The following is a 17,138-nucleotide window of genomic DNA, read 5'->3' as shown; positions in this document are numbered from 1 at the left end:
TTCTCCGAGAACCTCGACATACTTATGCAGAAGCACCTAATGCTACTGTACCTTGATATACTCCAGCAATTCTTAATTATCTTTGCCAACCATCTCATATTCTAACTACTAAACAAAGTCAATTCTCGAAGCATATTCATCAATACAAGCAATTGTTTATTGACTAACAAGCCACAGTAGGTGTTTGGAAAACTTCAGAAAAATTGTCATTTGAAAATGGTTAATCTTGCTAACTGGAAATTAATTTAACCAATTCATGTCATGGTGTATGGAGAGAAGAGGTGTTATGCAGAGAAAAGTCTATTTATTGGTGCACCAATTTCTCACAGTAGGAAACTTGATTATACCCTTTTTTTTGTCAAGAAGGGGAAATGTATAAAAAGGAACCAAACTTACAGGGAAAGAAAAACTAACAGACCCAAGAACAAAGTCAAGTGGGGGCTTCAGCAGCATCAAAAAGAAGAATACGAAGTAAAGAGGAAGGAGGGTTCTGGACCCAGTCCAGATACCTTGATCTATGCCACCACTATCAGCATTACATTATAGGATTGAGCTTCATCAAGTTGGGACTACCTACATTACTTTAATGAAAACAGATCACCACCTACACTACTTAAATATATATGGTTCATTACTTTAATTCTTCTTCCCAATTATCTCACTGTAAACAGCTATACAAAGTCGTCCCTGGACAGTGAAACTTCGTAAGGGTGTGTAGCAAATCATCCAAGTCGTCTTGAAAGTATAATATAATTCCCGGCCATTTGAAAATTAGGTGGAGCATCAAACAAGACATGGTATCCCTTTATATATAAAAGCCGTAGATCCAGTATCGAAATTAGGATTCATATATAATATATCAACTTGGAGTCTTTATTGTTTTGCTCGAATAGTTTGACTTGGATTTGGCCTTAACAATTTATGCTCTATATAAACTTGGTAGAAGAACCATAATAGGCTCACAGCCATTCTGCATTCTTAGTTCACATATATTTCTCTAGCTCTTGCGTTTGTGTTTCATTTTCCAAAAATGGCCGAGGCGCTCATCAACCTGCTTCTGGAACAGTTGGTTACAGTTGCTTTTGACCACACAAAAGAAGCTGTGACACTGGTCTTCAACGCTAGGACAGAGGTCGAAAAATTCAGCAGCAATCTCGAAGCAATTCAAGCCGTGCTGAAGGATGCTGAGAAGCAGCAAGTGGAGAAGGCCAGCGTGAGGATCTGGTTGGATCGGCTGAATGATGTCTCTTACGAGATGGTTGACGTGGTAGATGAGTGGAACACTGAAATTCTGAAACAAAAGGCAAAGGGAGTTGCTTCTGAGAAAAAGAAAACCTTCAAGAAGGTATGTTTCTCCATTCCCTCGAATTGCTTTTGTTTTGGCCAAGTCAATAAGGCAAGTCATCTTTATAAAATAGCAACTGAGATAAAAGAGTTGAATGAAAAGTTGACTTCGATTGCTGCTCAGAAAAAAGATTTTCAGTTTCATGAATCCTCAATTAGAATTGTTGAACAAGTTAATCAACGGCTGGAAACTTCATCATTTGTTGATATTTCTAAAATATTGGGCAGAGATGAAGCAAGAGTTGATTTATTAAACAAGTTATTGAGTGATAGTAGTGAAGAAGGTGAAAGGGTCCTTGTCATACCTATTGTGGGTATGGGAGGGATGGGGAAAACAACTCTTGCCCAATTAGCCTACAACAATGAAAATGTAAAAACCTATTTTGAAAAGAGAATATGGGTTTGTGTCTCAGATCCTTTTGATGAGGTGAAGATTGCCAAAGCCATTATTAGTGGTACTGGTAATGAAGCCCCAAATTCAACCGTGTTGCAAGAGGTCTTGCAGCATATGTCTGAATCTCTTGAGGAGAAGAAGTTCCTCATTGTCTTAGATGATGTGTGGACTGAAGAAGAAACAAAGTGGGACAATTTACAGTTATCAGTGATGATGCAAAGTAATTGTGCAAAAGGTAGCAGAATATTGGTGACCACGCGAAAGAAGGGGGTTGCTGAAATGATGAAAGCAGAAGCTCACATGATCCAAATAGAGAAGTTGAGTGGTAAAACCAGTTTTGAGTTGTTCAGTAGCATTGCATTTTCGAATAGGAAAGAAGACAAGGCTAATGGATTTGGAGTTATAGGTGAGAAAATTGTAGAAAAGTGTGACGGCTTGCCACTTGCTATCAAATGTTTAGGTACACTCATGCACAGAAAAAAAACAATAGGAGAGTGGCAAAATGTTTTGGATAGTAAGATATGGGATCAAAGAGCGGTTAAGCAAGAAGTTTTTCGACCACTTCTACTAAGTTATTATGAGTTGGACCCTATAGTTAAGCGATGTCTTTTATACTGTGCTACATTTCCAAAAGATTATCGGTTTAACAAACACAATTTGATTGATTTGTGGATGTCACAAGATTATCTTAGTGTGAAGGAATATAAAGAAAAGGAAGAAACGGGTGAATATGTTTTTGATACCTTAGTAATGCAATCATTTTTCCAGGATGTTGAGGAAGAAGTTGTTTTTTGGGATAAGAGCATTACTATATTCTGCAAAATGCATGATATTGTGCATGACTTTATGCAGTTCCTCAATAAGAATGAATGCTTTACAATGGAGGCTAAAGAAGCAAACACAAGAATGATGGTAATAAGTGAGGAGGTCCGTCATTTGAGCTTAATGTATGCACCCTATAGTTCTCCACTTCTGGATTTTATTCCCCCAGTGAATTGCAAAAAGTTGCGTACTCTAGCAACTTTTGATTCAAGAATGAGCAGCATAGATATAAAAGCAATTTCACAACTGAAATGTCTGAGGACATTAAATCTGAGCGACAACGGCATTGAAGAACTTCCAGAAGAGATTGGTGAATTGATACACTTGAGGTATCTCGACTTGTCTGACAATAGTTGGTTGCAGAAACTACCAGACAGTTTGGGCAATTTATACAATTTGCAAACCTTGTGTCTTACTGACTGCGACAGGCTTGAAAAACTGCCTGAAAATACGGGGAACTTGATTAATCTAAGACATCTTCATACCAAGCGTTGTGATGAGCTGGAGTATTTGCCGAGAGGTATCGGGAGATTAACAAGTCTGCAAACGCTAGACACGTGTCCTGTTAATCATGATAGTGGCCCCAGTGAAGGCTTGAAATTAGGAGATCTGGGAAGCTTGGACCAGCTTCAGGGTACTCTCGTCATTAAGATCAAGGGGAATCTAAAGGATACTGCGAGTGAGGCGCAGGAGGCTCGCTTGTGGAATAAAAAAAAGCTTTGTTTTTTGGGGCTATTATTGTTTCCAACTTTGGACAAGCAGAGCCATGTACAAGTCCTGGAGGCGTTACGGCCGCATCAAGATCTGGAAAAATTAGTGATTCTTGGGTATGGTGGCACCACGGAGCCCAGTTGGATGATATCCTTACAGAATTTGAGAACCCTTTCTCTTCGTACTTGGGATGGATGTGAATTTTTGCCTCCTCTTGGGAAATTGCCCTTCCTTGAAAAACTATATGTCGAAGGAATGGAGAAAGTGAAGACGGTTGGAGATGAATTCTTGGGAAAAACGGGCACTCAAACATCCTCTGTTTTATTCCCAAAATTGAAAAAACTCCGTTTCGAGGAAATGGGTGAGTGGGAACAGTGGGAAGGAGTTGGAGGGCGGACAGAAAGCAGTGGTGCGGAAATTTCAATTATGCCATGCCTTGTCAAGTTCACAATTGAGAACTGCCCTAAATTGATGAACCTGCCACTCTTCCTAAAAAACACACCGGTCAGAAAAATTCGCATCAATACATGTCGTCGGAGTATTGTAACACCTGATTGGCCCGACAACTGTGACGTCTTCATTTATAGAGCGCTCGAGGATCCAGAAATACCAAATATTACTGAGAGGTAATTTGCTCTGGTTTAGTAATTCTTTCATCAGATTTCTTTGTTTATTTTCTCTTTTGGCATATATCTTCAAATAATCGCTAGGCTGCATAAGCATGCATGATATATATATCCCTTACTACTTTCAAAATTGAAGCCACCATTATTCTTGTATGACAAAGGAAATAGTTGTCATGTAAATTATCTATACAAATTCTGCTGCCTCTGTTGCATGACAATCTGCTCTATTGTAGAAATATTCACCATGTTCTAATACAAGTTGACGGAGTCTCCTGGTTTCGTTTCTCAGCAGGGTTGAAACAGAAATACAGATAGACTCACAGAGTGATGAGGAGATCACCATGTCACCTATTGAAACAGAGATACAGATACTCACGGAGTGATGAGGAGATCACCATGTCACCTGAAACTGCAAAGCTTAAAGACTGCTGGAATTATGTTCTGAGAGGGGGTTGGATTGCTCTTCCACAGAAAGCAGGTAACTATTTGCTGTTTCTTACAAATCATTATGATTTTACTTCCACCTATTCCGCAATAATTAGTGATTCGCTTTTGGGGTATTAGCTGCATGTCCTTGAAGATTTGCCAAGAGTTACAGATTAAGATGATGCCTCAACTATCTCAAGTCTAACATGAAACGTGGACAGAGTTTTCTTATATGGAGATGGAGTTACAGATTCAAATGCAACCTCTTCACTAGCATTAGAATGCATGTGGACACAGCAGGTACCCTGAAATTTTCTTCCACATTTTCTTTCTACTTGTAAAATTCACCAAAAAAAAAAAAAAAAACCCACAAGAATCATCGTTTTTTCCTTTCTGGGAAAATAGTGTGATTGAAGAACTAATTACTTGTACAAGATATATTACCCTAGGAAGATATACCCAACATGTTAGGTTCATTTCATTCATGCCAAGTTTATATTTCCGAGCTTCTTATGTCATTCTTATTTCTTCTTATGGATCATGTAATGACATGACCAGAGTGCAGGCAGTCATTTATAGCTCCTGAATTCCTCAAAAGGACTGATAATGATGTCAATAACTATAGAACAATAAGCTGAAGAAGAAGCACAGTTTGGGCAGACTTCCTCAACATTCAGTCATCATGTCATCTCTTCTTCGTCAACCCTCAATCCGGCTCAAGCGATGGCTTTACATTTCTGGTTCTATTTGTTCAAGTTACAGGCAAGTTGAAAGCAGTTTGATTATAACATGTACAAAACTAGTGATCGATAGTTATTTGTTAATTCACACATTTTGGAACTCAGAAAGGAACTTTCTTTAGCAAAGGTCACGCATGCACCTGCACCAAGTCTTTTGCAATGCTGTAGATTCTATAAGTTTCTGTATTTGACTCAATGAGCAGCTTATGTTAAATGAGAATCAAACTATATTGATCTGTAAAGATGTTTTGTTGCAGAAAATGTTGCAAGAGAACCCTTTTGGCAGGTCAGACCTCAGAGTAGCAGTAGATCAGCAGAATATGAAACTCGGGTTATCTTGATGGTGTGCAAATATCTGTAAAAACCTTAAACTAAGTACTGTGAAATTCATATTCTTGTAAGTCATTACAGACAAACTCTTTAGTTATGAGTCTGATATAGATCAAAATCTACTGTGTAGGCAATGTAGAAGCATGGAGACTCCCGAATTGCATCAGAGTTGTCAAACTGGTGACTGATCACTAAAGAGATAAGGTACTAATAACCGTAAGCTAGATATACCTACCATGCAAAGGTTAATAAGTGTTTGTCATGTGGTTGGCATTGAGCATGCAGGGCAATTTTATATGGTGTCAACATTACTTATTCTAGATGTCCTGTGTGTTCCTTATCAATTTAATCAAATCTTAAAACTTTGTTTGGATGAAGAGTGACTGCAGGTTGTGAGTTAAGTTGAAATTGCTAAAGAAGGCATTTATGTCTATATTTTCCATTAAGTTTCATCGGTCATTGTTAATTGAAGAGCAATTTGTCATATGATGTAGGTTATGTCTTCCTACATTCTCCAGTATTCATGTAGTTTACTTTAGATTATTCTGCACAATGTAACTCCTTGAAAACATTGAATTTCAAGGCATACATTCTGAATTTCATGTTGGAGATTTTACATTTCAACTGGTTCCGACAAAGCTACGTACGTCTCTAATTATTTGTATGTGCGATAAGACTGTTATTGTTTTGACGTTTTTGAAGATTACAGCGTCTCTCCCATCTTGCTAGATTGGAAGGCTACTGTAATCTAGGGTCATTGCTCTTCTAGGGTTGTTTGGGTCTTTTTTTTTTGTAGTTCTTCCCCCTTTTAGACTTCTTGTCCACTTTGTTTTTGTAACTCGTGTTCCAAGTAGTGATAAACTATATCAACAAAACTTTTCAGATTCATTTGACTGATTGGTGAGGCACTTAAAGCAGAGTTGTAATTTTTCATCTGTATCTGAGATGATGCAATAGTTTTAGGGCTTGAGGTCATTACTTGCTAGTTGTTATATATATAGACTATAGTCACTAGTTTTGTTATGTGCTTTGCATTAGATGGGATTTTGTGGCGTGGAAGAGAGGGACAAGTCAGTATGACCAAAAGTTTCAATCAATTCACTTTCAAGTTCTGCCAAGTCCAAAGGCCTCATGAGGTTGGTTGCCCTGTACGTTTTCATCTCTATGTATACACTACAGTTTTTCAAGTGTTCTTTCTAATATTAATTCTAGAGATATTCGTGTAAGAACAGAGAGAGAGAGAAAAAAAAAAAAAGGTCACCTAATAAGATAAAGACCACTGCTGAATCTTTCCATTGTTAATCTCTTGGTCTTTCAGTAGGTTCTGGAGAGGGAAGAAGAAATAGTTACTAAACCTCCAAATTCAAGATGCATGGTTATAACAAGATGGATGGTCATGGAAGTATCGTTATATGTTTGATCTTACAATGGTCAGCCATCACAGGATTTGGTTAATAACAATATCTGGTTGTATTTCTTCAAGTTGCAAGTAAGTGCACCCAATGAGTGTAACTATTACTCTTTTGAGATCATATCTCTCGTGTTATTGTGAAGTCTAATTCACACATGTTTTACTTATTTGGAAACCAGATAAGAACTTTTACATCTGTTATAAGGTTGTCCATTAACAGCTCTTCGCAGAGCTCTAAATTCCTGTAAATCCTTACATTTTATGACTTATTCTGAAATTTATTTCTTGGCAGGAAAATTTGCAAAGTCATAATCACCCCTCAAAGTTGCAGTGGCTGGTTTCTTCAAGACATGACGACTGTCGGGTACTTCTTATGCTATGCAATATGTCCCATTTTCATATACAATATATATATATATATATATATATATATATATATTATATATCTCATACACAAATACCTTATGTATCTTCTGTATAGAAAAATCAAACCAAGTTTATAAGCAGGCCAGGGTGCAGAAAGGAATTTGAATTGGTGCTGGCAAGCTAATTTGTGCTATGGTAAATTGTTAAGTCCTATGCAGATTTCTAATTGTTTGAATTACAAAACATAGATTTAATTGCATCTTGGATCTTGATTGGCAGATTATATGCTTGCATTCTGGAATCCATTTGACTGATTGATGTTGGCGCTGTTAGGGTTTTACCTTAACTAGGTAATTTCTCAGCAATACCTGAAGTAATTCTGTTCAATTAAGAGTTTGAAGGCTGCAATACTCGTTTTCAAATTCTGATATTGTCTTGTCAGTTGGATTTTTTCTTTTTCCCTTTAGTTGGTGGCTGAAGCTTTTCTTGCCATGGAACACCGGAAAGAATAAGTACATGTGCAGGCCTCGAAGTGTAAGTTGAAATCACTTTCGAGATTCCATCAAGTGACAGAATGCTACTAAGGTTTGGTGTATTCTGATGCATACTTTAATTCTGTCGAACTTATTTTTAGAAAACTCAATGGAGAAATTCTTGTAAGAAATTTTAGCAACCGTTGTTTGCATGTAAAACCAACTAGACAATACTTATGCTCTTTTGAAATGATAAACATCGGAGCGTGGGATATACCTCTATCTGAGTGAGGGATTGGTGTCGTCATTCAAATTGATTCTGGTGCCTTTTGCAGGGAATGGCATGCATAGGCTTTTCAACAGTGCAGTGGAAGCTGGAGCAGCTGTTGAGAATTTCAAACTTGTTGCTTTGTCAAACCACCAGCATAGCACTTCTGGCTGAACTGTTCTCCTTTCCATACCACACTTGAAAGTGATCTATTGTCAACTTGCCGAGATGCATAGCTCTGCACTTCCTTTGTTATGGAGTTGGACTAGTACTCACGAATGAAGCTAATAGCACTGCTGATTATGCTGCAAATTAAGCTTGCTAAACAGAGGATGTGCACCAAATGTGGAGTCCATTAACGTTAAACTTCTCTCGTACTGATTTGTGCTCCGTACTATTTTTGGCCTTGAGCAATTGGTAATTGGGGCTTGCATTGCAATTTTTTATTTTTATTTTCCATTCCCACTTTAAGTTCTGGCTAGGCACTTCCGGATAATGGTTGGGTCAGGGTGTCATTCCCATGTTTCTCTCTGTTTCTATTGTATTCAATTTTTCTTCAGTGAAGTACAATTTGGACCAAACCAAAATGGGTGTAATAGTTTGTAGTACTAAGACGTTAATGTAAGGCAAGACCAAGACCCCATTACAAGTGGTTCCAGAGTTGTGCTAGTTGTCTATATCGCTGGAACTAAAACTGTGAGTCTGTGATAGGAAGAGTTCATATTGGGTCACAGAGTTTGGTCTTAATCTTCTGAGATTAATTTAAGCAGAAACCCTCTTTTTTTTTCTTTGCTCTTTCTTTCTTTTTTGGTTTTTTCTCTCTAGGTAGTCTGATTTCTTGATAAATAAAGATCGAGCAGTTAATTTCCCTATATAGAGAGAGAGAGCGCTAGAACTCAGAGGTAACCTACCGGCCTATTCAAAACATCCTAGAAATTCCAAATCTAATCCAGATCTAATATAATTAGATTGTCATCATCATGTATCATACTATGACTTCCACATGCCTGTAACACAGAACCTTTAGGGGCTTCTAAGAACCACAAGAAAATGCCTGTGACAGTATTTGCCAAAATTGACTAGTGGGATTGATGACTTGAAACTTTAACTAGAGTCAGGGTGGCAGAGGTTTAAAGAGTAAGAGAGTATCAGTTAGGCGGCGAGGTATGCCCGCCATCTGTTTGGTTAATTGTATCTTTGGTTTTCAATTGCAGATTTTCCTTGCACTGCACCACAACTAAACCATAGTCCCGCCATCCCACTCCCCAAATAAGGCTTAATGGGCCTAGAAATCAATAGACCTTGTGGTTGATCAGGAAGTGCAAGATTAGCGAAGTATGTAAAGATGGGAAGAAGTCTGTGATTATCAAGTAGCTCGAACTTCAAATAAGACAGGGAAAAGAGAAAATTATAATGAAGATCGTTTCGGGTGATTGCAGTCTGTCTCCTCTACAGTTTTGACTGTTCCATGAAGGTTAGTATGCTTGATTATCTACTAGTCTACTTCAATCAACTCATGACAGGATCAAATTGCTAGCTCCCTTAACTCATACATTCAGATGAAAAACAGCTGGACATTCTAGCATTCTCTCTACAGTAACTAATAACAAAATTTTAATATAGCGTTGGCCGTCCTGTTGATAGAAAAACAAGAGAATACAATTATTGTGCTAGAAACACAGGGCAGAGTTCAAAGAACTTTCAGTTTTAAATCAGGGAAAAAAATACAAACAGTACCCAACCTATGGCCGACTCCGAATTTCTGTACCCAAATTTTCAAAACTATCACAATAGTACCTAGGTTATCTAGCCCGACCCAACATATGTACCTGCCGTCTATGACGGTGTTAATTGTTATGCTAGGTGGCATAATTTCAGGGACATTTTAGTCCTTCCGTACCTTAATCTTAGTTTTTAATTTTTATTAGTATTTTTCTTTAACTGAATTTTTTTTATTAGTTATGTATCTTGATTGAGAGAGAGAGTGAGAGAAAGAGAGGCAGAGATGCAGAGAGAGGAAGAGAGCAAAGGGACTTGCTACTGATCCCAGTAAATTATCATCTCCTGCTTTTGCAGTCTTAACTTCATTGTGCTTATTATCTGCATTTAGAGACTGCAATTTGCTCAGCCCTTTCAAAGAACTTTGCTGTCTACTTGATTCCCCATTCAACTAAACTAAAGATTTATCCGTAACAAAATCTATCGAACCAAACTGCAATACGTTTGTTTCCACTGGCTTTTCACCCTTCACAGGCGACGGCTTCCCCGGTGATTGCTTTAGAAGCAATGACTTGGTCTCATCTTCAGAGAATGACCCAAATATGAATAGCTGCAACCAAGGAATAAACACAAAAGTAAAATTCCACAACGATCCCAACGATCCGAACCACATAACCAATATCAACTGTACAAAACATCCCAACAAGATTCTGCAACAAGTCAGGAAGAGAGAGAGAGAGAACAAATCAGAGAGATAGAGAAAGAGATGCAGAGAGAGGAAGAGAGCAAAGGGACTCAAGAATTGGGCAGGGTAAGCCTAGTTTTCACTGTATGGCCTGCACAATCGACTTCCGCTGCCTAGACGAAGGCTTCGGCGGCAAAACCTACAAGTGCAAGCAGAACCCCGAAGCCGCTGACGACGACGAAGATGCCGCCATGGAAATCGACGCCACCTACCCACCTCCGGCGAAGCGATCTGTGGTGTCCTTCTCGGACAATCCGGACAAACCAGTCGTGATCGCCAGGAAGGTCTCCGGGCGAAAGTGGAAGCAAACGCGGAAGCAGAGGTCGTCGGCGGTTCAGGTGAGTCGGAAGGGGACGACATTCGAGGAGAGGGAGAAGAACAAGTCGGTGAAGAAGGCGTACAAGGAGAGAATGGCGGAGCTGAAGGGGCAGATTAAGAGGAACAAGGAGGAGAAGAAGAGGAAGAGGGAGGAAAGGGAGAAGAAGAAGGAGAATATTCTTCCGGAGGAGATGATCAAGAGGAACAATAAGTAAATGACACAAATACCCATCAAATACGCCACGTGGCACACTGGTTAACGCCGTCTTGGACGGCAGGTACATATGTTGGGTCGGGCTAGATAACTTGGGTACCATTGTGATAGTTTTGGAAATTTAGGTACAGAAATTCGGAGTCGGCCATAGGTTGGGTACTGTTTGTATTTTTTTCCCTTTAAATCAAGAGTAAAACCCACCACTAGGGTCAAAACTTTTCTCCACCGAACAAAATGATACCCAACTTTCAAAAGTGATCAAAATGATACCTAAATTTTTAAAAACAAATCAACTTGATACCCAACTTTCAAAAGTGATCAAAATGATACCTAAAGTTTTAAAAACAAATCAATTTGATACCTCGGTTTAATTTTTTGTAACTTTTTGTTAAAATTGATCACGTGTGGTGCAGTATTTTATGGGGTTATAATAATATTTTACACAAAAAACTATTTTTCAATTATTTTTTATTTTACTTTGTTAATTCTCTTCTTCTTCTTCTTCTATCTCTGCCTCTCTCTCTCTTCCCATTTTTCTTTGTTTCTTTAGAAGTTGGGAAACATCCGAACTTTATTTGTTTCTACGATCGATGGTAGAATTGAAATTGAATGGAAGATTTTTTTTTTTAATTCTATAGAAGAAGAAGCTTGGGTTATAGATGATTGATGGCCCTCTGACCACAAATCACTTCAATTTTTGTGCTTGATTTTGCATTTGATTTAACAAAGAAGTTAAAAAAAAAGGGCTAAATACTGACTACTACGTAGTTTGGGTCCAAAATCAATTCAGTCCCTAAACTTCTAATTTCATTAAGAACACCCTTGCACTTTCAATTTTGATCTAATAGGTCCAATTGTTAGTATTCTGACAATTGAGTCATTTAACTTGTTGACGTGGCTCATATATGACCTATGTTTTATGATGTGGTGTTGAGGTGGCCTGCATAGTCAATTTTGGAGTGAGTCCCACTATTAGAAATCTATCAAATAAATAGTTTTTCAATAAATAATCCAACTATAACTATTCTTTGGACCTATTAGATCAAAATTGAAAGTACAGGGGTGTTTTTGATGAAATTAGAAGTCCATGGACTGAATTGATTTTGGACCTAAACCACAGAGTATTAACCAGTATTTAGCCCTAAAAAAAATAAACTGAGGTATCAAATTGATTTGTTTTTAAAACTTTTGGTTTCATTTTGATCACTTTTGAAAGTTGGGTATCAAGTTGATTTGTTTTTAAAAATTTAGGTATCATTTTGATCACTTTTAAAAATTTAGGTATCATTTTGATCACTTTTGAAAGTTGAGTATCATTTTGTCCGGTGGAGAAAAGTTTTGACCCTAGTGGTGGGTTTTACTCTTAAATCAATACTGATTGTGTTATATTAATGATTGGCTACATTAGACTGTATAACTAGGTAGTCCTTTTAGTAATTAAGTCCTTGGTATGGTATCATTGTCCACCACCACATCATTTTTTACTTGATTATTTTTTCTGGGGGCCGTGACCACTTACCCAATTTCTGCATCAACATTGCCCACTTGCTCCACTAAGAATTTTTTAACCTCATTTGCCCAATCTAACATATATTGACAGTATTACCCCTATTTTAATTAATAAATTACACTGCTCACTCTCTCCCACATCCCCCTCACCCTCACCGATTTCTCTCCCTTTTTCTCAAATACTCGTCTTAGACTCCCTCTCTCTCTCTCTCTCTCTCTCTCTCTCTCTCTCTCTCTCTGCCATGGCTGCTCCGTCATGAGACCCATCCCAAGCCAGCCCCAAGATCCCAAGCATGCTCCGTCACTGCATCCGGATTCGAATTCACACCAACGATCCAACAATCGCCGATCCAACGAACGCCGCCGTCACCCAAACCATCGATCCAACGACCCAAGACCTATTGCCACGACCCAACGCCGATCCGACTCCGATTCGACTCTGCTCCGACTCCGATTCGACTCTGCTCCCCTTAGAACCGAGAAAGACGACCCCTTCCAACCGAGAAAGACGACCCCACCCTGACCACTCCTTCCAACCGAGAAAGACGACCCCAGCCTTCCGAGAAAGATGAACGCGTCACAACCCCAGCCTCCAAATCGCCGCCGGGGAAGCACCGGCGAAAACAGAGTCGGTCTCACACTTTGGTGGGTGCCCAGAGTAATTTCTGGGTGCCCAGAGCACTTTTTTTTTTTTTTGGGTATACTGTGAGCAGAAAGCTTAGAAGAAAGAAGAATGAAAAAAAAGAAGGTTTTATTAAGGAGTTATTATGTCTATTGCGGGTCAATAATACGATTATTAGGGGTTAATAATAAGATTATTACGGGGCAATAATAAGATTATTACGGGACAATAAGATTATTCATTTGGATAAACCTATAAAAACTTTCAAAATTATAAACATCTTCATTTTTAATTAATTATTGATCCCTAATAAACTTGTTACTGGGTGGCAATAATATGTTTATTGGGGGCAATAATATGATTATTGGAGGCATTAATATGATTTTTGGGAGGCAATAATATGAATATTGGGGGGCAATAATATGATTACTGGGGGCAATAATATGGTTATTGGGGGGCAATAATAGCCAGATTCCGGATTCCGATCATCGGTCGCCGGATTTCGGTTACTGGTTCCCGGAATCCGGTCATCGGTCGCCGGAATCCGGTCACAGGAGTCCGCGGCTGCCACTGGTCACCGGAGCTTAGCAAGGTGGAGGATGACTTCTCTCTCTAAGTGAGAAAGAAGGAAAGGGCAAAAAAGTCTCAAAAATTAATAAAAAGAATTTAAAAAGAATTAATTGGGTAAAAGGGAAATAATCCCTTTAGAGTGTTTTGGGTAAATGGGGTTTTTAAACTCTTCGTTGTGCAAGTGGGCAATTGTTAAGCTGAAATTGGGTAAACGATCATTTCCCCTTTTTTCTTATTGGTCAAGCAATGTCAGCATTGCTTAATTATATATTAATGGTCAATCATCTGGCCAGTACTCTAACTGGTAAGCAAAGTGGGCTTGAAATTTCGGTATAATTGTCATTTAAATGACAGCCAATCATTCTAGAAGCTTGCCTGGTCAATGTAGTTGAGGTTGGAGTTGGTCTTGACAATTCGTATAATCAAGGTAGCAGAAAGGTAACAGCATAACTATCCCTGCATTTCTATTCCTAATATATATATATCTCTTGTTTTTATGCTTCAACTTGAATCAATTTATAACCCCAAAAATGGCAGAGGCACTCATTTCTGTGCTTCTAACATGTTAGTTCAACTGGCTGGATAAAGACTTGAAACAAGAAAAGGAAATTAATAATACAATGAAGCCATGAAGATAGGACCATTCAAATCAGTTCATAAAAAATGCGAGTGACTTTTGTAATCAGATTCGATTGCTAGATAATTTAGTCCTATGTAAGCTGGGTAAAAGAAAATATTTTGATCAACCATAGATCCAGTTGAAAAGTAAATATAATGGGAGTGTTTAATTTGTTTCATTAGTTGACGTCCTATGAATAGATAATTTAGGCCCTATATATATAAGCTGGGTAAAAGAAAGGGGATAGCACAGCCATCCTCTATAGCTTTTTGTTTCCCTTGTCAATCAATTTCCAACTCAAAAACAATGGCCGAGCTAGGCACTTGTCAGTCTCCTTGTTGAACAATTGGGTTCAGTAGTTTACCACCAGACAAGTGAGGGGTCAAACTGGTTTTGAATGGCAAGAAGGACATTGAAAAGTTCACCAGCACCCTCAAACTCATTCAGAATGTGCTTCATGATGCTGAGAAGAAGCAAGTGTCGGATCCCGGTGTTAAAGACTGGTTGGATCAGCTCAAAGACGTGTCGTACAAGATGAATGACACGGTGGATGCTTGGAACACTGAAATTGGGAAACGAGAAGCTGAGAAACAAGAAAAAGACGTACGTTTCTCAATTTGTTGCAACTCATTGTCTTGCCTGATTGAATGAGGTAACTCGTCATTATAAGATTGGTAGTGGAATAAAAGATCTGAACGAAGAGTTAACTAAGATTTACATTGACAAAAACAAGTATAGCTTTCAATCCACCATGCCTGCTGCTGCAACCAATGTTGAACAACATAATCCCCGACCTACAACTTCATCTTTCGTCGATATATCGACCATATTTAGGCGACAAGCTGAAAAGGAAAGGTTGGTGAGTGAGTTGTTAAGGGAGGGGAGGTCTGGCCTTGTCATCCTCATTGTAGGGATGGGAGGATTGGGGAAGACAACTTTCACCCAATTAGTCTTTAAGGATGCACAAGTTCAAGCCCATTTTGATATCAAAGCTTGGGTTTGTGTCTCAGACCCTTTTGATGTCATCAAGATTGCAAAGAAAATCCTTGAACTTGTCAGTGGAATAAAATCTCAAGATAGTTCAAATGTGTTGCAAAAATTGTTAGAAAGCATCCAATAAGAAAGAATAAAGGGCAACAAGTTTCTCCTCGTGCTAGATGATGTGTGGACAGAAGACCAAACAGAGTGGGAGAGTTTAAGGTTACCGGTACTAATGCAAACCTGTTCTGAAGGCATTAGAATTCCTGTGACCACTCGAAAGAAGGAGGTTGCTCGAATGATGAGAGCAACCAGGGACATGATCACTTTGGAGAAGTTGAGTCATTTAGATTCTTTGGAACTATTCTATAATGTTGCATTTCTGGATGGGGAACAAGATAAGTCCAACAAGGGGTTTGGAGATATTGCTGAGAAAATTGTTAGAAAATGTGACGGTTTGCCTCTCGTTCTGAAGACTTTAGGTACTCTGTCGTTGCATAAGCAAACAATTAGAGAATAGGAAGAAGTTCTAAATAGTGAGACATGGAAGGTAAAAGTGGTTCAAGAAGAAGTTTTTTGACCATTATTACTCAGTTACTATGATTTGTCTCCAGAGATTAAGAGCTGTCGTTTGTACTGTGCTACTTATCCCAAAGATTTTGAGTTCAACAAAGAAATCCTTATCCAGCAATGGATGTCACAAGGCTATCTTAGTGTTGGAGAAAACAAAGAAGAGGCAACAAAAGGTAGAGAAGTTTTTACATTTTACTAAATTAGTAATGCGATGTTTCTTCCAAGTTTTCCGGCAAAATGCACTTACCAAGGAGATTACAGGTTGCAAAATGCATGATTCTGTGCATGATTTTGTACAGTACTTGACCCAAAATGAGTGTTTTACCATGGAGGCTATGGATACCAATGGAATAGAGCCATCGAGTGCTAGCTGAAATACTGAAACGACCAGGTAATGAGGTTCGCCATTTGACCTTAATGTCAGCACACGATGGTCCATTTCCATCTTGTATATCATCGTTTGGGAATTGCAGAATTTTACGTACCCTAACAACTTTTCGTTCAAGAATTACTGTCATAGACTCCAATTTGATTTCACAGTTGAAATGTCTAAGGACAATGAATTTGTGGCACAACCAAATCGAACGACTGCCAGAGGAGATCGGGGAATTGATACATTTGAGGTATCTTGATTTGTCTCATACTAGGCTGAGAGAATTACCCGATAGTGTGTGTAACTTGTACAATTTGCAAACTTTGAGGCTTGATACATGTGAGTACCTTAAAAAGTTGCCTGACAATATGGGGAAGTTGATTAACTTGAAGCATCTTCATGTTGAGTTTTGTGTTTCAATGCCAAAAGGGATTGGGAGTATAAGGAATTTGCGAACACTGGACGGGTACCCTTCTGTTTGTTGTAGTGAAGATGCCGAAGCACTGACATTAGGAGATCTGAGAATGATGAATAAGCTTCACCGTCTTGCCATCTATGTTGTAAGGGTTGGGGATGATGCAGCAAGTAAGGCCGAGAAAGCAGAACTGAGGAAAAAAGAACAGCTTTCTCATTTGGAGCTATATGTGTCGGGAAACAAGGACGTAGATGCTATACTAATTGATACAACCACATGAGAATTTGGAGTCCTTAAAGATTAGTTGGTATAAAGCGTCCACATGACCCAATTGGATGAGGACGTCGTATTTAACCAGATTGACAGTCTTTCATCTTTGTCGCAGCAGCTCCTCTGTTTTGCCTCCTCTCGGGAAACTGCCATCCCTTAAAGTAGTAAAGCTAAAGTCCATGTATGGTCTGTGAAAAGAAACAAGATTGTGAAGAAACACTGTCTTAACATTCTATTACAACTTGGTACAACTTATATGCATTGTATTACAAACCAGATCCACTATTCTTGGTCTAAGTATA

General features: G+C 38.6%; 2 protein-coding genes, 1 long non-coding RNA gene and 1 pseudogene across 9 annotated transcripts; all 4 read left to right on the top strand.

The window, feature by feature from the left end:
* The first annotated feature begins 873 nt into the window (after window positions 1-873).
* On the top strand, window positions 874-5,083 carry LOC133745567 (putative disease resistance protein RGA3). 2 transcript variants are annotated; one of them, XM_062173657.1, is made up of 4 exons: window positions 874-3,897; window positions 4,190-4,375; window positions 4,462-4,623; window positions 4,882-5,083. In XM_062173657.1, exons 1-2 carry the CDS (start codon window positions 1,031-1,033, stop codon window positions 4,278-4,280), a joined length of 2,958 nt encoding a protein of 985 aa, XP_062029641.1. In that variant the 5' UTR covers window positions 874-1,030; the 3' UTR covers window positions 4,281-4,375; window positions 4,462-4,623; window positions 4,882-5,083. The 2 variants fall into 2 exon arrangements, with proteins under 2 accessions (XP_062029641.1, XP_062029640.1); XM_062173656.1 differs by having other exon boundaries at window positions 4,187-4,375.
* A 231-nt stretch (window positions 5,084-5,314) lies between these two features.
* LOC133745569 (uncharacterized) lies at window positions 5,315-8,698 on the top strand. 6 transcript variants are annotated; one of them, XR_009863672.1, is made up of 9 exons: window positions 5,315-5,406; window positions 5,524-5,597; window positions 6,432-6,529; window positions 6,712-6,882; window positions 7,097-7,168; window positions 7,286-7,365; window positions 7,450-7,520; window positions 7,638-7,704; window positions 7,979-8,698. It is a non-coding gene; the product is annotated as an uncharacterized LOC133745569 (long non-coding RNA). The 6 variants fall into 6 exon arrangements; XR_009863671.1 differs by having other exon boundaries at window positions 5,315-5,420; XR_009863673.1 differs by having other exon boundaries at window positions 5,315-5,438.
* Window positions 8,699-10,362: 1,664 nt separating this feature from the next.
* LOC133741854 (protein PXR1-like) lies at window positions 10,363-11,081 on the top strand. The gene has a single exon (XM_062169573.1). The coding sequence runs from the start codon at window positions 10,462-10,464 to the stop codon at window positions 10,906-10,908; it is 447 nt and encodes a 148-aa protein (XP_062025557.1). The 5' UTR covers window positions 10,363-10,461; the 3' UTR covers window positions 10,909-11,081.
* Window positions 11,082-13,881: 2,800 nt separating this feature from the next.
* On the top strand, window positions 13,882-16,846 carry LOC133744407 (putative disease resistance RPP13-like protein 1; annotated as a pseudogene).
* The last annotated feature ends 292 nt before the right edge of the window (window positions 16,847-17,138 follow it).

Source organism: Rosa rugosa, chromosome 4, assembly GCF_958449725.1.
Source record: "Rosa rugosa chromosome 4, drRosRugo1.1, whole genome shotgun sequence".
In the NCBI taxonomy this organism is placed as follows: domain Eukaryota; kingdom Viridiplantae; phylum Streptophyta; class Magnoliopsida; order Rosales; family Rosaceae; genus Rosa; species Rosa rugosa.
This window is presented reverse-complemented; position numbering and strand designations above follow the sequence as displayed.